Genomic DNA, 20781 nt, shown 5'->3' with positions numbered 1-20781 from the left:
TTTATTTTCTTCCATTGCTAGGGAAGGGCATGCCTCTATCTACCTAGATAATCACTTTAATCTCCTTTTACTTAATTATATTTTGAGGTTTCTCTGTTTCACTCCCCATCTACTTTTTGGCACCGCCAGCCTAACAATGTAGTTCACTATTTTATTTACATTTGGTCACTTTGTCTTTGATGAAACAGAAATATTCCATGGACTTTAGAGAGCCTTTAAGAAATGGTCCAGCCTGCAGATGAAATAGTTCATTTCATGTATGGTTTGGTCCAGGCACATGAAGTCAGAATCTAGTTTCTAATTAGGGCAGTTGTTTCTCGCTGTTGGGCCTAATGGCACAGGGTTCCTGTTTGTAGCAGAATATCCATATCCTCTTGCGGGGGCTGTCAGAAGAGACGTCTGTACAGAGGGATGCTGACGTTCAGCCTGCAGCACCTCTGTTGGAGCGCAGGGAAGAGTCTGCGGTTGGTGGCAGAGCCCAGCAGCCGCGCCACTGCAGCCAGGTAGAGCGTGTGCAGGACCAGGCTGTGGGCAGAGTTGGATATGCTCCTGTGCTGGAGTGAATATGAAGGGGGAGTTGGGCCTTGTCTTAGCTAAGATTATATGTTAAAATTAATTAATAACATTAAAATCCACACTCTTTGAAAGAGTAGGGTTTTTTTTAATGTACAGATGATAGCAAGTTTTTTTATTTTAATTTTTTGATAATAGAGCGAATAGTTTCCCCCTTTTTACATTTCTGAAAATCCCAGATTTTCTTTAATCAGCATGTAGTAATGTTATATGTACTTTATATTTAAAATTTTTTATAAATTCTTGTATTTGTCATTTTGAAAATTTCGTTAAGGTAATCCATGTCTTTTTTCCATCTTGTTGCAAAAATTAAAAAAAAATAGACATGTAAGGTAAAAATTGGCCATAATTTTGATACTGATCAAATTTTATTTTTGTAGTCATTGTCTATGTATACAATCTTTATTTCCCATTTATTAAAGACTTTATATTTTGCAGTTTCCCTTAATTATTGTTTCATTAGTATTTAGCCTTCTTTTTCTCTTTTTTTGTTTTCTGTGTAAAGGAGCCAGAATATTTAGCCTTTTTTGTTAGAATGGTTTTTATTGGCCTTTTATAGCTAACTGGTATTAAAAGTGGGGTGTGTTCCTGTACTTTTTTCTTTGCTCTTACAGTCACATGCAAATATGTGAAAAGTTGAGTTTTTTTTTAAATGGAGTATACTCTACAACTTAATTTTATTATTGATATTACAGTAAGCCAATTGAAAGGTAGAACTCTTAATTTTTTAATACATGCAGAATACTAAGTTGCTTTTTTAAGTCTCCTTCTAGTTTTAAATTGTTTCTATGATTAGAGCTAAATTAAAAAAGTGAAATGACAGAGCCATTTAAAATGTATAAAATTTGGACTTAGGAATATTTAACCAAATGACAGGTCACAGGACCAATTATTATTTGGATAGAACTATCTGTGTCTTGCTTAGCAAAAAGCCCTGATAGGTTCAGAGGCCCTTAAATATGGGGCCCCTTCTTCCTGTTTGCAAGGTGAGCATCTGTGCACTGGGCAGGGCTGTATCAGATACCGTCAGTATTATGCCTCTCAAATTATGTCGTCGTACATTTTGATATGTCTCACATTCAAATACAGATATCTAAGTTGACCTGAAACCAAGCTGACGTAATGTGTCTCTCTGTTAAAGACCTCTCAGAAGCTTTGCACAACAGCTGAAATACCTGAATTCAGAGTGTGGATATTTGGGTTTTGATCTTGACTGCCATGGCCTGACCCATGTGACCTTGCCAGTCCCGTCACTTCTCTTGGTTTTCGGCTCCATCAGCAGAATAGGGGAGTTGGGCTAGATGAGTTCTCAGAGTTCTCAATTTGGCTGTGTTCAGTTTTCAAGATTCCCTCTTTGTCTTTGCTTAGCCAAAGCTGCAGTTTGCTTCTCACTGAGTTAAGTCTCAGTACAGTGAGGGCTGATACTTGAGCTAAGTAAAATACACATACATAAGCATAGTTTGTTACCCTGATATTCAGTTGAGACTCGCTAAGGTTTGTGCCACAGTTGAAGGTAAGTCTGGAGCGGGGACCCACGGGGTGGGATTGCAATTACAGAATTTGAACCATGTTATCCAGAGGGACTGAGTATTCCCAGGAGTTGGGATGAGAATATTCTTTATTCCCCAAACATTTCTTTTCTCCGTCAGGTCCTGAAACTTGAATCCTCTTCGGAGTGTATGCTTCTGCTCTTTTGTGATGCCCCGGCATACACTATGCTGGGGACATCACACCAGTCATGGAACCTGCACAGGAGTCAGGAGGCAGCCTGTAGGGGCAAGGTAAGTGCGCTGGTTTGTTTTGTAGCTATGTTGTGTGGCTTTGTGAAATGTTAAATATATGCATTTATGCCCTTTGGGATATAAAGTGGCATTTAATCATTATATCCCAAGAAGCATAATAGTTTTAATTGTGCAAAACCGCACAATATAGTTAAAAAATACAACCAAAAGCACAACCCTTCTGCACATCTTTAAAGGCTGATTGCATCTTCCTGAAAGGTTCCATGGCTGGTGTCACATCTCTTGCATAGTGTTTGTGAGAGCTGTTGATCCCATCAGGGCAGCCCACCAGAGCACCTCAGAAGTGGGGAGCAGTGAGTTTTCATGTGATTTTTGTGCCGAGTGCCTCCTCCGAGTGTATTTGGCATCATAGCTTGAAACTAGACTTGACACTTCTTTTTGCAGGATGCCTTTAACCTTAGCTTTGATGGCTGCAGAGTGTGTGTGTTTGATAAAAACAAGTGAGTGGATGGTGGCTCTTTGGGCTGACTTGCCTCTTAGTACTTAGGACGTGAGAGTATTCCCCCTTCATCCTTCTGCTTAGGGCGTGCAGGACAGTGTGTGTGGGTGTGTTCATGAACATCTGGCCACAGAATGGTATGACTGATGGATTCACACATGAATAGTAGCTGACATGGCTTTCTGAATTGTGGAAAAAACAGATTCGTCGAACAGGCCACATCGGACAGTGTTCACCCGAGCCATCGAGGCGTGCGATCTCCACTGGCAGGATAGCCACTTGCAGCACATTATCAGCAGTGACCTATACACCAACTACTGTTACCATGACGACACTGAAAACTCCCTTTTTGACTCCCGCGGGTGGCCCCTCTGGCATGGTAAGTGGCCAAACCGGAAAGACATTTCCATGACTTACTTCTTTGTTTCGTTTCTATAGCATTATTGGAGTGGGAGGTGGAGAGCCACAGGATTCAGTGGGAGATGGATGAATGCTTGGCAGTAGGAGCTGAGTGTTTCATTCAAATCCCAGTTGAGAAATGATTTCTTGTGTCTTTTAAATAGTATTTTGGGGGGAAACATCTTACTGTTTAAATGCTGTTTTTGTAGTTATATCTGACGATGGCAACTTTCTCCCCTTAACTTTTTGTTTTAGAACACGTTCCTACAGCTTGTGCAAGAGTGGATGCATTACGTTCTCATGGGTACCCCAGAGAAGCACTGAGATTAGCAATAGCTATTGTTAACACGTTAAGACGACAGCAACAGAAGCAGTTGGAAATGTTCCGAACTCAAAAAAAAGGTGAATGGGAAGGAGTTTGTTTTCATTGGAATGGGATTCTTGGTGATGACATGACTAGATTTTGTCCTCTCTTGAGTGAGAATGCTTCTGAAATTAGAACAATGAATATGACATTTCCTGCCACTCATTGGGAATATTTAATAGCTGGTCTGTTTAGGCACATTTTTCCTGGTTGAATGTTGTAAGAAATAAGATTTTTAAAAACATTTCTTGGGTTAGTTAGTTAAAAAAAAATAACTGATTCATTTTAAAAATTACATGGTTTTTAAAAAAATCTTTTTTTTTTTTCCCAAGTAATTATTTAGTGTGTCTGAATTACTGAAAATGCTGGTTGGCTAGATACCTTCTTTAGTGAAAGTGTGTTTTAATTCTAACAGTGAGGAATCTGGGGGCAGACTGTCTATGTTTGAATCCTAGCAGTAGGTCTCAGCTGGGAGATCTTAGGCAGTGACTTGAGCTCCTGTGATTCAGATTCCTCATCTGTGGACTAGGGCTTAGTAGAAGACCTGTCTCTTAAGAGTTGTTGAGAAAATTAAACTAGTTAATTCCTATAATGCTCTTAAAAGAGCCTGGCACAGTGTGTAAGCACTCTGAAACTTTTTACCTGTAACAGTTTGCACTTCAGGATATGGTCTTTAAGTGATCAAAACTCCTGGATTTTTAAAATTCTGTAAATAAGAGTTTGATGAGCTGCCAACTGACAACACATTTTAAGTTCACTTTATTTTAGTTTACTATTAATCTTTTAAATTTTAAATAAGTATTGCTGAGTAATAGCAATTGCAGAGAGTTACATTAACGTGCATAAGGCCCCCACCAGAAAAAATTGTCTGTATGCTTTTTCTGATTAATCAGTGCACTTCTTGTTCCTTCTGTAGGTATAAATCTTTTTATGTTTCTTTGATTAGGTTTGTTTTTTTCAATCTGGAGTTTTATTTCTTATTCGGAGAGATATTTTAGTTGCTCGGGGATTTTTTGAGTCATGTTTTGGTTTTTAATCCTACTGTGATTATGCACACACCAAGGATACAGCTAAAATTTATCAAAAGTTGTTGAAATAAGCTGAAGGTTAAAGTGAGCTTTTGTTACAACCTTTAATACCATCTATTTTGGACTTATTATAAATGTGAACTAACATTATCATTTATATGATGAAGGAAAAATTTTTAGAGTTAAAAATTTACACCAAAAAAGGGGAGCTTAAATGGAATTGGAATGTAATATCCCTAGTGATCACTATTTTGTCCATTTCATGGACACTTCATGTTCTTCATAACATAACTGATTACCAGATGTGTTTGCAAAATATATTGCTTGGACCTTTGGAAATTTTTTCTGAAACAGCCTCCTCCTCCCAAACACCAATCAGTCTATAGCCAGAAGCTATCTACTTCTGTATAGTATGAAGGATAGTAATATTCAGGCCAAGAGAGAGTGAGGTGCTTTTTATACTGTAAAATTAAAGCTAGATTGTGATGGTTACTAGATTAAAATATCATATTATAAGCTTATGTTAGAAATGTTTTTAAAATGAATTTAATAAAAATGTTGCAATATCTAAGAAGTGGAAAGTGTAAAAATGTTAGTTTGTGTAGTCAGTTAGAATATATGTTATGTTAGACTCTTTTAATTATCTTTAAACCACTCTTAGAGCCCTTTCTCCTTTTTATCCTGTGAGCAGTGAAAACTTATTTCAGACTATTCTTAAGTTATTACTATGATTGCATCTCTATACCTGTATCTTTCTCTCTCTTTTTTTGGGTCCATATTTAAAGAATAGGTTTTTCGGGGCACCTGGGTAGCTCAGTGGGTTAAAGCCTCTGCCTTCAGCTCAGGTCATGATCCCAGGGTCCTGGGATCAAGCCCCGCATGGGGTTCTCTGCTCAGTGGGGAGCCTGCTTCTCTTCCTCTCTCTCTGCCTGCCTCTACCTACTTGTGATCTGTCTGTCAAATAAATAAGTCTTTGGGGGGGGGGTGGAAGAATAGGTTTTTCATAGGCTGTTATAATTCCAAATTGCCATGACATTTATTTGCTATGTGGTCGAGATTAGTAAATATATACCTTATGCATTTTCAGTACTATTTGGCATTATATGTCAGGTTTTATTGTTGTTGAGATATAATTGACATAAAATCATATTAGTTCAGTTATACAATATAATGATTCGATATCAAAATGATCACCACAGTAAGTCTAGTTAATATCTGTCACCATATAGAGTTACACATTTTTTTCTTGCGATGAGAACTTTTGAGATTTACTCTTAGCAACTTTCATATATGTAACGCAGTATTATTAACTATGATTGTCATGCTGTACCTTATTACATCGCCATGATTTGCTCATCGTATAAGTGCAAGTTTGTACCTTTTCCCCTTTCACTCATGTCCACCCCTGCTTCTGGCAACTACCAATCTGTTCTCTGTGTCTAGGAGCTTGGATATTTTTTTTCAGATTCCACATATAAGAGAGATCATATGGTATTTGTCTTTCTCTTAGTTCACTTAGTTTCTTGATTCTGAAAAAAAAAATTGTTCTCCTTTTTAAAAATTCATTTCCCTTATTTCCGTGTTGTTTTCACTAATTTTTGTGTGGAAGGAAAATACTTTATAAAATTTTCTCTCTTGTTTCCATCACTTGAAAATAGATTTATTTGTGTAAGTACAACACTTCCTTACATCACATGCATTTACACAAACACACACGTTTCCTCTCCCCGCCCTCCATTAAACATACATATTTTGTTGTTCTGAGAGTAATACTCAAGTTTTCTTTTTTCATACTGGTTTTGTTTATGAAAGTCAGTGACAGAAACCGAAGGGAAAGACCCTTGCAAGGAATATAGGACCCAACCTTTAAATTTTAATACTTTGTGCCAGGCAGTTCTTCATTTTTATGTACTGATAGTTGATAGTCCAAAACCAGAAGACTTATAAAGTTATATTGGATTCATGGAATGGTTCTTTAGCGATTTGTAAAAAGCTGGTTTTTTTCTTGGATATTTTATATTGTATATAGATTTCATTATATTTTCCTTTAAGAAGGAGCTACTGTTATTTATTACTTTAGTAAACATTTGGATGTAAAATGCTGCGTTCTTTACAAGGAACATATCTTAAAATATTTACAGCTTTTTTTCTCAGAACTCTGTAATTTAACTTAAGAACTTGAAAGTGCTACCATTCTGTGAAGAAAATGAAAAGGATACGTTTCATCTAAATTATATGTTACTTTCTGCTATAGTTCTCCTTTGTGGCAAAGGGCCTCTCTTAAATGGCATACAGAGCCGTGAAAATGAGGCCTTCGTAGATGCAAGGAGAGTAGTTTAATGATATCCATAGAGGGATGCAAGTTGGACCCAGGTTACCACTCCCCTCTAGTCTCCAGTGAGATGACCCACTGAACATGGACTCTGAAGGTATCTTCTTAATATAATTAGCCAGTGATCATTCCAGGGGGACTTCAAAATCTTCTCTAATGCCACTCTTGGGGAAGTAAGGAGAGTTGTTCCTCGCTTCTTAGGTGAAAATTTAGAACTCATTTGTCCTCACGTAGCATCATTTAATAGTGTATAAGTAGTAATGTTCAACCAGTACCTTGGACACATGAATTGATATTAGTCCTAGAAAGTTGGCACCATTTATACCGATTTACAGATAACCTCTATGAACACAAAGTAGATAACATGTTGGGGATTATGTGTATCTTTGTTCTTTTTAGTTAAAGAGGAATTGCCAATTGAATTCAGTACTAATTTGTTAAGATGCCACTATTAAGTGGTAAAACCTCTCTTCCTCTACTTGTTTCCATTTCTCAATTCCCTTTTCTTACACAGAGCTACCCCATAAAAGCATCACCTCGATAACCAATCTTGAAGGCTGGGTCGGACACCCCCTGGACCCTGTGGGCACTCTTTTCAGCAGCCTCATGGAAGCCTGCCGAATTGATGATGAAAACTTCTCTGGGTTCTCCGATTTTACAGGTAGCACTCGTGGCATTCTCTCCCTCGTGTGCTTTTCTCCCTTAGCCTGAGTGTCATTGGTCATTGTTTTGGTCACAGTTTGTTTAATGAATTCATAGGGTTAATAGTACTTACAGTTAGCAAGAGAGCAAGGAAAGCGTGCTTCTGTGGAAGGCTTTACAAACTGGGAAAGTCTTGGAATTGACAGTTGGCAGCGTGTGTTAAGAACCTTAAAGATACTGAGCACCTGGGTAGCCCAGTTGATTAAGCGTCTGCCTTCAGCTCAGATCATGATCCCAAGGTCCTGGGATGGAATCCTGCATCCGGCTTCCTGCTCAGTTGGAGCCTGCTTTTCCCTCTACCCTTCCCCTTGCTCATGCTTTCTCTCTAACCCACTCACTCTCTCTCAAATAAATAAATAATCTTAAAGATACTTATTTTCTTCTAGCCAGTGATTCTGCATCTAAGAATTATCTGCATTTATCACTATTTTCCAGCATCATGATTTAAAATAAAGATGTGTATTCATAGCATTTAGAACTAGAAATTTGTCTGCATTAGAAGTTACTTGTCACTTCAGTGGGTCGTAGTATACTTTAAGAGAACTATCTAATGTCATTAAAAGTGTTTGACATCACACATTCCTATAAAGCAGTGTTTTGAAATTTCTCTCTGCCTCTTGAGACTTAAGCATCATCCCTAAAATGACTGTGCATGGGCTGTGGACAGAGGTGTGGGAGGCAGGAAGGGTTGTCCCTCGGCTGCTTTCATGCCCAGGTGAACTCAGAGGGTTAATTATATTGCACCTCCATAATTTCTTCTGTGGTGTTTGCCTTCATGGGTTATGAGTGCCCCAAACTCTGTCAGGACTGTGAAAGGTATGACTCTGATCCCTTTCCTTGGGAGTTTGCTGATTGAAGTTTGTTAACATTTCTAAGAGAAATACTTGAACAGAGATAAGAGAATGCCCAAAGAGTCCTTCCTGTTTTGGTAACTGATGGCTCTTTGGTAACAGAAAGGACCTTGAAACTGGGTTATGTAGTTGTGTTCTCTACTTTTCTCATTAAATTTCAACATTGTGATAACAGTTTGGAAACTTTTTTTTAATGCCATGCTTTAAAGAGTTGGTAACTGTTGTAGTCATTATGTAATTTTGCTCTTGTTTAAAGTCTTTTTTCACTTTTAAGTATTCTTACGATTTCTTCTTTGATTTGTAGGGTTTTTTTGGTGATTCATTTGCACTGGGAGAAAAATATTTGTGATAGTCTATTCCCCCAAAACATACATAGTCATGTCATTCATGGTCATGTTTTAAAGGATCCTAGAAAACTGTTACATAGTTCTCAAATAATTCATGTTTCAGTACTGGGTAAAATAAATATTCGTACCTATCAGTACCTGCAAAAGTATTATATCTGAACTCTGATTTCATTTGTGACATTTTACAGAGAATATGGGACAGTGCAAGTCTCTGGAATACCAACATCTCCCTGCACACAAATTCTTAGAGGAAGGGGAATCCTATTTAACACTAGCTGTGGAAGTAGCCCTGGTCGGGCTGGGACAGCAGCGTATCATGCCTGATGGGTTGTACACACAAGAGAAGGTTTGCCGGAATGAGGAGCAGCTCATTTCCAAGCTTCAGGAAATTGAATTGGATGACACACTGGTGAAGATTTTTCGCAAGCAAGCAGTCTTCCTATTAGAAGGTAGTGTGATAAAGAAGTTTTCCACTTGTTCTGTCAATTTTATTAAGGCGTGAAGCTTTCTTATGTTGGAACTATTGCCTGAATGGATTCAGTGTGGTAGTTATTCTGACGGTATGCTCTCTGAGTGTCATAGGAATGTTTACTATCCAAAAAATAAAACCACTTAGTCAAAAGGTTTAGGTGTTCAGATGTGTGTCATTTGATTTAAGTGGCCGTGTAAGACAGCTATTAGAAATGAGCCCCATTTAAGGCCACAAACTTTGAAAAGGACTGTTGTTATTTAGTCTGCGCTGTTACTCAGATAAATGCAAGTTTGATATTTAGTGAGTTGTTGCTGGTAGCCATGTACCTATTTGCTTGAGCAATTGAATGAAATGGAAATTTGTTGGCATTCCTCTGAAGTATTATTAGGGCTGTTACATGACATCTGGGTTTTGAATATGTCATTTGCACGTGTTAGCAAAGGACTGGAGGCTGCAGGAATGAATTTCCACTGTACTAATTAATTTCAGAAGATTCATTAGGCATAGATTCACCAAGTTCAAAGTTTCATGGACCCTCCAAGGAAAAGTCTAATTTTCTTCCTTTTATAAGGTCAAGAGCTGAATGGCGTAAGAAATTTTGGTTAGTGGTATTTTTAAAAAGTGTTTTGTTTTGTCTCTAGTTTTTGCTTTTTTTGTTTGTTTGTTTGTTTGTTTTTTCTGGAAAAGAATATGTGTAATGAGTATAATAGCCTAATCTTTAACACAAATTTAGGTGATGCCTAATTGGTAAAATTGCTTCTGTCTCTTCAGTATGTGGGTATTAGTATTGCGGGATTCTCTGCGATTGATAGGTTAATAAAGTGTGGTGGTGTCTTCATCTTATATCCCGAACTGTTGCAATATGGGGAAGGGATTTAGAGAAAGTAACATTTCACAACCTCTTTTATTTGTCCAGACCTAAAGATCTCTTTGAAAGGAAACATTTTCATCAAGTATATTACCCATTTATGTTTTAGAAGTTCATTTTAAAGGGAAGATGTTCTTAAAACAAAATTTAAAAATTAAAGGGAAAATGTTCTTAATACCATGTTTAATTTTGGTAAAATTTCTGATACTCATTTTTTGAAGCCCTCACCTTAACTTTTTTTTTTCTTCTAAAGATAAAGAAAGCCTTTCTTGGCAAATTTCAAGTGATCTTCATTCTTTCGTTACTGTTTGTTTCCTCCTATATAATGCCTTTTGATATAAGCACTATCATTAACCACAAATTCTTAATGCTCTCACTGGCTCTTAGTAACCAACTTTTGATTTCTGTTATACTGAAGGACAGGAAGAGTATGTGTGCTTTTTAGAGTTGATGGTGTCTGATACCTGTTTATCATTTGCCTTTTTGAATGTCTCCATGTTCATTATTCGTGAATATTTTAAAACTTTTTCTTAGTTTTTGATTAGTGCATCTCTCCCTGTGTTAGACTTTTTTTTAAAGAACTGTGCCTGATATGGAGTGCTCTTTGACTCATCATAGCCTCTTTTCCTTTCCTTTCCTGAATCCTGCTAGGGCTGTAGAAAGTGGGTGGTGCAGGGCAGGAAGCAGTCCAAGGGGAAGCTGAGGGACCATTTCTCTAAACTCCCGAAAATAAGCACTCCCTGACTGAGTTGACTGCACTGGAGCACTAAGTTCTTCGTGTTTTTACACTTTGGAAATTTCAGGGGCAAAACGGAGCAGACACTAACTATTCTGAAATACAAGATGCTAATGTTTTCTGAAAAAGAAAAAGCATTGTATTGTTGCTGTGTGTTAATCACTCTTGACCACAGTAAAATAATGGCATATTGGACCAATTGGTATATTGGTAAAGCATTTCTGGGAGCTCAGGGATTACAATGGTCATTATTAATCTATAAATAATTCTGTGATACCTGACTGAATATGTTTCTGGTTGGGAGGTATCATAACAATAAGTGTTGATTCTGCATCCTGGGTTTGTTTGTTTGTTTTGCATAGCATGAAAAGGTAACTTGATGAGTTAAGGGAAACACTGAACGGAAATGGAGGAGAAATGAAGTAGATAATCTGCAAGTTTGCTATGAAGCCTTCAGTAAAATAGAGGCCTTGCAATGAGGCGTTCAGTAAAATAAGAGTTAGTGTTTTAGTCTGCCCAAGCTGCCATCACAAAATACTGCAGCAGTGGGTGGCTTAAACAATGGAAATTTCGCATAGAAATTTCTGGAGGCTGGGAAGTCCAGGGTCAAAGAGCATATCAGTTAAATTTCTGGTGAACCCTCTCTTCCTGTTTTATAAATGTCTGTCTTCTTCTTGTGCCCTCCCCAAGGCAAAGGGCGAGAGAGAGCAAGAGAGCTCTCTGATGTCTGTTCTTGTAAGGACACTAATCCTGTTGGATCAGGGCCTCACCCTGCGAACTCACAGTAACCTGTTCATTACGTCTGTGTAAAGGCCCTATCTACAAGTACAGTCACGTTAGGAATTGGGTCTTCAGCATATGAATTGGAGTGGGGAATATAAACATTCAGTCCATAATAATAATAATTTAAAAATTTGGCTAAAGGCAAAGCTATAATGCTCTATCAACTTTTGAAGACTTGGGTGACTAAAACGTTTTTGAATGTCTTAAATGACAAGAAGAAGGGTAATAGATTTAGTAAAATTATAAATCTAGGATGGATTTTAGTTTGCCTAGGTAAAAAATAAGATTTTATGAAAATATAATTTCCAAAATACTTATTGAGCAGTTAAGAATACTAAACAATAAAATAATGAAATGTTAATCTAATCTCTGTTAAAATTATCTAGAATGTGTCATGCTCCTACCCAGTGCCCCATTCAGGAACTCCTCTCACCATTTCTTCTGAACTGCCGTTTCTTGCATTCTAAACTCTTTGCCAGACTGATTTGTCTCATGGAAAACAAATGTATTAATGTGCTTTCAGCAGTAGTGTCATGGTTCATAATTCTAGAAATCATGAAACAGATGTTACCCAAAGGTGACATGGAAACTAATTTATTAAACATTTTACAGTAACTAAACCTCAAAGTACTTAAGTGGAAAGTATTTGAACTAACCACTGTGGTTTCCTTTCAAAATGTATTTTAAAATTCAGTATCACCTTTCTTCGGGACAGCATGCAGAGCGCACACAGGGGAAGTAAGCTCTGCCACCATGCCTGTCATAACTTACTGAGAAAGGAATTTTGACAGCTTAAATGAACTTTGCTTTTGAAATTGGTCTTTGGAGCCCCCAAAGTGGTAGATTTCCAGTTACTTTAACTTTTTTTTTTTCTTATGCCTATGGTGAGTATCAAATGGGTTACTGACTATTCTTTTATTATTAATCACTTTCTGAGAATTAATATCTATTTCTGCTTATTAGAAGCAACAGTGTTTAAAGTCTTTATATTAGGATTTGTGATTCAGATTCCTCCCCCGAGGCAGAGTACTCTTTTCTGGACACCCGGCTTGTCTGTGCCCATAAGACTGATTGGGTCGAGGGGCAGTTTCCAGAGTTAATCTGCAGAGTCATCTGTGCATTTGAAAGGCCGGATGCTCAGATGTGTTCCTCATTGAGAAAGGGTGTTTCTTGAATTCAGTGAGATTTTGTATGCTTCAGAGGGTTTCTTTCTCTGAAGCAGTTATAATGTGAAAAAGCTCTGCCCCCTAGTTCTATGAGTCTCATTTTAGCTATGGTATAGTTAGTTGGGGGACTGTTCCTGGAGTGAATTTGATATTGGATACTATACACTATAGAATCATTTTTGACTAAGAATTGTATTTCTTTCTACTGTGTCACTTTGGTTACATTCTTAACTAGATTAGTTTGTGTATGTTATAACTTTACATAAAAAATTTACGAAAGTATACTTTACAAGAAGTCTTATCAGTTCCTTTTTTAGGAATGTAAAATGTGTATGCTCTCTTCCCACAGCCGGACCATATAGTGGTTTAGGCGAAATAATCCATCGGGAGAGCGTTCCAATGCACACATTTGCCAAGTATCTCTTCACCTCTCTCCTACCTCATGATGCTGAATTGGCATACAAAATTGCACTGAGAGCGATGCGGTACGTATTCACAGCCCGGCCGGGCAGAGGCGATCCAGATTCCCCACTGGGAAAAATGGCTGTTCACTGACTTCTCGTTCACTCATATTTCTTGTAGGCAGCAGAAAAGCTAAAGAAGCCATGCTTCTTGGATTGTTGTGATGGTGGTTTGTTGGTTTGTTTGGCTTTTGTTTTACAGTAAAGGAAGAGTTGTATCCTAAACTGCTTCATACTTGTGCTCTCGGTGGCTTTTTCCTTATTTCTCTGGAAACTTGTATTTGGGAATTAGAGAACAATTTTAGGCCAAGTTTAACCATAAGGGAGCACTGGTTGAAAGCTTCCTGAATAGTTGATTGTTTTGAAAAAATTAGATTTTTGGAACAGTGGTAAATAATAAGTATACTTGCCTGAATGTAATAACTGAGGGAGCCCCTCACACCTGCGTTAATGCCACATGCCATCATTAGCGCAGGAAGGCCATAGTACCACTGAAATACCTCTGTGCTCAACTGGAGGATGAGGAAAGATGGGGCCGTGGCTCGGGTTGAAGGCTTCCCTGTTAGGCATCTTCCAGGACCTGCTCTCCTCACTCTGATTGCTTCCAGCCCTTCCTTTACAGTAGTAATAATTAGATTATGTTGTTCTCTGCCACTGACCTTTCTGTTTTCACTTTCCTTTTTAAAGTCTGTTCACCACATATTTTTATCATGAATTTGTCTAGGTAAATATTTTTTAATGAATTTAGGATTGTGTTTTTCAGTCTTATATGTTGCCTATTAAACCTTAAGGACCTGAAAGGCATATCCACCTTTCTTAAAACTTGAGATTTTATTTTTTTTAAATTAAAACACTCCTTTGTGAAAGTGCACACTAGACCCAGTTATAGTCACCAAAGACAAACTGTGTACACACTCAAGAGCTTGAGGTGTTGGAGAATAGTTTGATCTCATCCTATAGAACTTTTCACCAAAGGATTCTCTGTCTGTAACCAATGTAGGGGATTCAAAAGAAATTCTTAAAAAAAAAAAAAAAAAAAAAAAAAAGAAAGAAAGAAATTCTTATCTATATGAAGATAGCTTTTATTTTTCAGGGGGCCTCTTTTTTTTGCAGCGCCTTTGTGTGTGTGTGTGTGTGTGTGTATGTGTGTACGTGTACCTGTGTGTGTGTCAGTGTGTATTGAAGCTGACATCCTTTAACTTGGCATTCTTCCCTTAGCACCATGAAAGCACCATGAAATAAATGTCATTAACCTATCAGAGAAACTTTCTGAAATTCTCATCTGTTTTTAAAAATACCCCAAATAAATTCATAACTAACATAAGTAAAAATCATTCCCAAACACACCCACTAAACTACTTTATGCCCCTTGGTTTTTATTTTAGAGCACAGCTTTGTAAATAAGTCCCTATTCCCATTTTTGGAAGCTGAAATAGAAGTTGTCAGACGAAGACAGATGCTCAGCTCTATACTTCTTAAATCGTAAGAATTTTGCTCCTGCTGCAAAGAGAAGAATGCTAATGTTATGTTGCCACCAGATGCTATTGCTATGACCGCTGTGAAGTTGAAGGGTAAAATGTGATAAGGTTTCTCTGTGATTCTGGCTATGGGAAGGGATCTGTCAGGTGGAAAGGCTTGCTTTCCTAACACTCAGAAACTCATTTATGTTTGTCCTTGGTTGCTGCCAAGGCAGTTTGTTTATGGAGGATACTAGTGGGGCACTGGGGGATTATTTTCTACCTCTTTTCTTCTACTTGGCCACTACTTCTCTTAAAGCGCTGCTGTGGAAGGGAGGTAGTAGGACCTACTAGAGCATCTTAAGGCACTAGGGAAACAGGCAACAAAAGAGACCTGTAGCCTACTTGCTTCTTAGTCTTTCTGGAAGTGGTAGAAGCGGCGGATGGCAGGGGGAGCTGGAAAAGGATGTTTTTAGCACTCACTTTCTCATCTTTTCGGGGCTGTTGGCTAGTTTACTCTATAGCAACTCTGGAAAGATTTGCTGGTGAACATAAGAACATTCTGGTTTTTTGAAAAGTTAAAGTAACTCCACCAAAATTCTTATTAATTGCCTACCTTGCTACCCCTTAATGCTAACATCTCTTTGTCCCTAGTGAAAGGAAAAGAAAGTAAGGCATTTGGCCTGCCAGAACAGTAACCACTCTTGGGCGGGACCCCAAGGCCAGCGTCACACCCTGACCCTGTTAATTCCTCTTGGTCCTTAGCTCTTATTCCCTAACACTGGTATACTTGAGTTAATGTTAGTGTTTTGGTGATTGTGAAGGAATCACTGCAGTTGTAGCTGCTCTGCTAATCTCTTCAGTACTTCTGTTTGGAAGAGAACACTAAGCATGTGCTGTTTTCAGTAATTGTTCTTTATTTGCCAACATACTCTTAATCAAAGATAGATTGATTGAAATCAGAGATCACACTGAATTTATGCAAGGCTGTCAAAGGACAAATACTTGGATCATTGACATTCATCATCTCTTGATAGGATTGATGCAACATATTCGAACTATAAATTCCTGAAGTTAAAAGGAACTAACTCTGCAGGGAGTATGAATCTATGGAAAGGAGGTCATTTTTATTTAACTTCTCCCTTATTTTGTGTTTTAATGAGCTAGCTTATCCATTTCAGCTATCCACTGTTCCCTGACTGTTATAATCTCAGTCTTAAATGTTCACTTGCCTATGAGTTTCTGTTGACTTTCACTTTTTCAAGAGTGTGATAAGATTCAAAAATTTTACAGTAGATGCACATCAGGTTTTGTGTTTCAGATCTCCTCAATGTTCATATCTTCATTTTCTTGACTATTGCTTTTCTTGAATGATGCTAAAGAAAAGAAATCTCTAAGGTTTGAGTACTGAGCAATTAACAAGGTGTCTTTGGCATCCAGATAGCAGAGTGTAGCTGTACCAGCTCTTCCTGCACCCAGGACCTGAACAGTTTCTCCCACCATCTACCCACTCATCTGCCTTCTGACTGGGTCTTGTGGCCAAGGGGTTGGACATGGAATAACTAGGAACCAACTGTCTTGTCTTCTCATTACAGGTTACTAGTATTGGAATCTACTGCTCCGACGGGAGATCTCACCCGCCCACACCATATTGCATCAGTCGTTCCCAACCGGTATCCTCGTTGGTTCACGCTAAGCCACATAGAATCCCAGCAGTGTGAGCTGGCATCCACCATGCTGACTGCAGCCAAAGGTATTGGATTGTCCTGAGACCTCACGATTATTGTGTTTGCCTTTTTTCTTTTTTTGAAGGATCATGTTTTCTATTGAATTGTCAGTGGCAGTGCCAATGTCCAGTTGTAGGGGATCCTCTTCCTTAGATGTTAGCTTAGGAGGAGGAACAGGTGCTACTCACTTGAGCCTGACACTTTCCTCTTTTAATTGCATCATTAAACTTGGTGCTGGCGGAATTTCGGGTTCGTTACTATGCCATGGAAATGGTGGTTCAGGTTCAGAAGCAGACTAAAATGTTAGGTTACATTTTTTTTCTCCCAGAAATACTCACCAAAAATTTGTAATAGGAACTAGGAGGCCTTTTTGTTGTCTCATGTTAGTTCTGGTTAATACGTGCTTTTAGTCGTGAAGGGTGTGTCTTGGTGTATCTTTGTTGTGAAACCGCGATTCATAGGCATTTCAGTAACTCTGGGACCCTTAGTTGTAGTAACATTTGTGCCACATGTGAACATTTCAGGTAAATTAACTTGTGTTTTATGTTTTGTTTTGTTTCCTTTTTTTCCTCGTGTGTGTGTGTGTGTGTGTGTGTGTGTGTGTGTGTTGTGGTTGTTTGATGTTTGGTTTGGTTTGGTTTTCCCTTGTTGCAGGTGATGTTCGGAGGCTGGAAACAGTATTAGAATCCATCCAGAAAAACATTCACTCCTCATCCCACATCTTCAAGCTTGCCCAAGATGCATTTAAAATAGCAACTCTCATGGACAGCTTGCCAGACATCACTCTTTTGAAAGTGTCTCTGGAACTAGGCCTGCAGGTACGCGCCTGGTGGTCATTGTGGGGGCCCCAGGGATGGCTAAATACAGGCGCCAGCTTTTATTTTTTGTTTCCAGCTGGGTAGTTGAGTGCAGCCGTGTGACGACTCCGTACACAGAGCTGTGGGATTCTGGGGGCGCTCCCAGTCAAACCGGACTGCTGCTTGGGTGCAGTGGCTGTACTTTTAGAAGCCCTGTTTTTGTCCTTCAAAAAAAAGGGTCATTTTCTGAATTCTAGCCTTAACATCACTGTTTCTCCTTTAGCAAATGGAGGAGATTATCACTAGTAAGAGACTTAAGTGAAACTATTGTGTACTCTAAAGAATTGGTTGTTGGGGTTAAAGTTGTAGAGGAAGTATGATTTTTTGTTGGTGTTTGCATTTTCATAATAGATGGGCACTTCTAGCTCCTTTTTATAACCCTAAGAATATTATAAAGGAGTGATTGGACCAGGGTCCCGTTTCACCTTTCCCTAGACCTGCTTAGGCGTTTTACCAAGGACATTTTGAGTTAGTCATATAGTTAGATGTTTGCTTCCTTATAGTTTCTTTAAAAAATTACTGTATAAACCCAGGAACTGAAAAGTTTATATGTTGACTTTTCTAACATTTGCTTTTTTAAAAAATCACCATTAAAAGTAGTGAAAGAAATTGTTATCTAATTACCTTAAGTATGGGGAATAGAGTGCCCTGATTAGATGTTTTTTTAGATATGGATTCTCCTTATGATGATTAATAGAGTTTGAGAATTAGATTATATAGGGAAAGCACACTTCCCCTATACAGTACTATACAAGCAGAGAGTATAGGGGATTGCATTTAAGCTATACAATGACACTTTAGAAGTTTCTTTTTAAAAATAAATTGGTGCTAGTTGTCTTATATTAGAAATATGATGCAGAAAGAACCATTAACAAACTTTGTGGTTATTTGGAATTCTGGCAGGCTTTTTTTTTAATAAATGGCAGATTATTGAGAACTTAGTCCCTGCCTTATTCTCTCTAGGACCCAAGAAGGAATCCCACAACACCTTTCTGAGGCTTTAAGCATGTTATGTCCCAGATGTTCTGAATGGGGGAAGCAGGAAGAGACGGATAATTTTATTTGGGGATCTTATTAGAAAGTGAAAAAATCAGATGACAAATGATGCCAAAAATGATTTCTTTCCAAACACCTGAGTTATCTTCATGATCACCAGGAAAAAGAGCAACCAGGGATCAAAGGCTATTGGTTAATGGTTATTCTAAAATACCTCTTTGCCAACTGAGGGGTTCCTAGTCAGAATTAAGTTCTTGAGGAGCCTCAAAAATCTAGAATCATGGAATTTGTCAAAGCTGAGGAGGAGAGGGCATGGACTGGGCTTAATACTGCAGTCTGGCCCTCACATTTTATAGATGACAAAAGATGATTAATTGAGCAACTTGCCCAGGATGCCACATCTGGTCACTCAGCCCCCCTGAAGTAGAATGTGGGCCTTCTGTCTCCTCGGCTGGGGAGCCATGAATGAATTCAAATTGATATGCAGAACTTTGCTCTAGATATGGCTCTCCATCCTTCTGGTAGTAGGGAATATTCCTCGTAGTTTATGCCTTGGGATGAATTGTTTCCTTTTGCATTGACGTCAGTTAATCTTCTGAAACATCGTGGTGCTACCTTGTCTTTACAGGTTATGCGAATGACACTGTCAACCTTAAATTGGCGACGGCGGGAGATGGTGAGGTGGCTGGTAACATGTGCTACTGAAGTTGGTAGGTAAACTCTGGAGGAGGAGCTTTCCCAGGTTCCTCATGGTTGGATTTAACTTGTCATTTACAAATATAAGAATGTGTTTCTTTTTTTACCTTGAATTCTCCAAGGCTTCTTGCTCCTTCTAGCCCCTGCCTCCAACCTTTAGTTATATATACCTGCATTGTTCTTCTTCCAAACTATCACATTTGTGGGGTATCAGACTTGTTTAAAATTGACTGAGTCACTGAGTAAATATATATATATATATTTTTTTTTTTTTTTGCTGTTCTGTCACTCTTAAGGTGCTTTTGGTAACTTTTTGTGAAAATCAGGTTTATAATTTTATATTAAAGAGTTCTAGAGTGAATCCTTAGTAGGTTGGAAAATAGCTTTGAAACTAACTTGAGACTGTGGGTTAGTGGTTCAGGCCATTTTAGTGAAAATAATATGAAGCTCTCTAGTTGTGCTGAGATTTTTCTTTATTGTCCGGGGGCATATGTCATCGTATCCAGCAGATCAATGATTACCGGGTGTGGTTTAGGTGAGCTTTCAGGTATGTGAAAGCTATTCATAGGAAGATCCTCCCAGTTGCCCGTAATCTGCATTTGGTCAGACTGTCAGCCAACTGTTTCCTCTCTCTAGCAGTAAATTGGTGCTAAAGAAAACTACATTTCCAGTAGGAGTGCCAACGAAAAAAAATGGTTGTTGCCTTAAATAAATGTTGGTTAAATTGTCTGTCTCCCTTCATGTTTGCAACAAAAAAGGGTACACACTTCTTACTGAGAGGACACTACCTCTTCAGTTTTTAGATATTATAAAATCATTCTTGCTTTTTTTCTTTTATTACTCTTAATGGTTTGTTACTTTGGGAAAAGGGAAATTGGTCTTAATATAAAAATTATATTGTTAAGTTGTTGAAGTGATGCTTCAGTGAACCAGTACAAAGATAATACCAGTCAAAGAACTGCTCTACAGCTTCCCTAATCCTGTACCAAGGTATACACCTAACTTCTCTGTGAGATTTTCATACCTACTCTTTAAATCACTCACAATTAGGCTTTTCCTACGGCTCAGGCATACTGGATCTCTGCACTTAGAATGGTTATTTTATAAAGATCTTATCAGTTATTTCCAACATCTGAGTCATCTGTAGATCTTCTTGTGTTGACTCTTTTCTCTTGATGATGGGTCACATTTTTTTGCTTCTTTGTGTGTCTTAATCATTTTGTATTGTGTATACTTTAAAGTTACAAACACACATAGCACATAAAAAGTCTGTATTTTGGTGAGAGTCATAGTTACTTCTGACTCAGATTCTGTAGTGGGTAACTGACAGGAGGAGCCAGTGAACTAGAACTCATTAGCAGAAAGCCATTTTCTGAAATGGCAAAGCGGCGCAGTCCAAATACCAACTACCGAGGAAGTTTATTACAGGAAGTTCCTTCCTTTCAGGCATTTCACTGAATAACAGTCTATAATAACCTTATTCTAAAAGGTTGCTCCCAGGCACATTACCTTACAGGATTCTCTGGCCTAGCTCACGTCCTGTGCTGGTTAACCATGTAAGCATTGATTATTAGGTGGAAATAAGGCAAGACCTCTGGGCAGCCTCCTCGTCAGTAATAGGGCTTCTCTGTGTTCCTTGAAGGTGTTTATGCCCTGGACAGCATCATGCAGAGCTGGTTTACCCTCTTTACTCCCACTGAGGCCACAAGTATAGTTGCAACCACC

At 38.3% G+C, this 20781-nt stretch overlaps 1 protein-coding gene across 1 annotated transcript in view; it reads left to right on the top strand.

The window, feature by feature from the left end:
• ZSWIM6 (zinc finger SWIM-type containing 6) overlaps positions 1-20781 on the top strand; it is a 198996-nt gene that overhangs the window by 175528 nt on the left and 2687 nt on the right. Inside the window, exons 6-14 of the mRNA XM_045999662.1 lie at positions 3017-3193; positions 3469-3615; positions 7452-7598; positions 9026-9286; positions 13212-13347; positions 16376-16533; positions 17162-17325; positions 18989-19070; positions 20699-20781. The exon at positions 20699-20781 is cut by the window's right edge and continues 2687 nt beyond it. Of these exons, the coding sequence (XP_045855618.1) occupies positions 3017-3193; positions 3469-3615; positions 7452-7598; positions 9026-9286; positions 13212-13347; positions 16376-16533; positions 17162-17325; positions 18989-19070; positions 20699-20781 (1355 nt within the window). The remainder of the gene's footprint in view (positions 1-3016; positions 3194-3468; positions 3616-7451; positions 7599-9025; positions 9287-13211; positions 13348-16375; positions 16534-17161; positions 17326-18988; positions 19071-20698) is intronic.

This window comes from Meles meles, chromosome 3, assembly GCF_922984935.1.
Source record: "Meles meles chromosome 3, mMelMel3.1 paternal haplotype, whole genome shotgun sequence".
Classification (NCBI taxonomy): domain Eukaryota; kingdom Metazoa; phylum Chordata; class Mammalia; order Carnivora; family Mustelidae; genus Meles; species Meles meles.
Note: the sequence above shows the minus strand (reverse complement) of the source record. Positions and strands in the feature narration are given on the sequence as shown.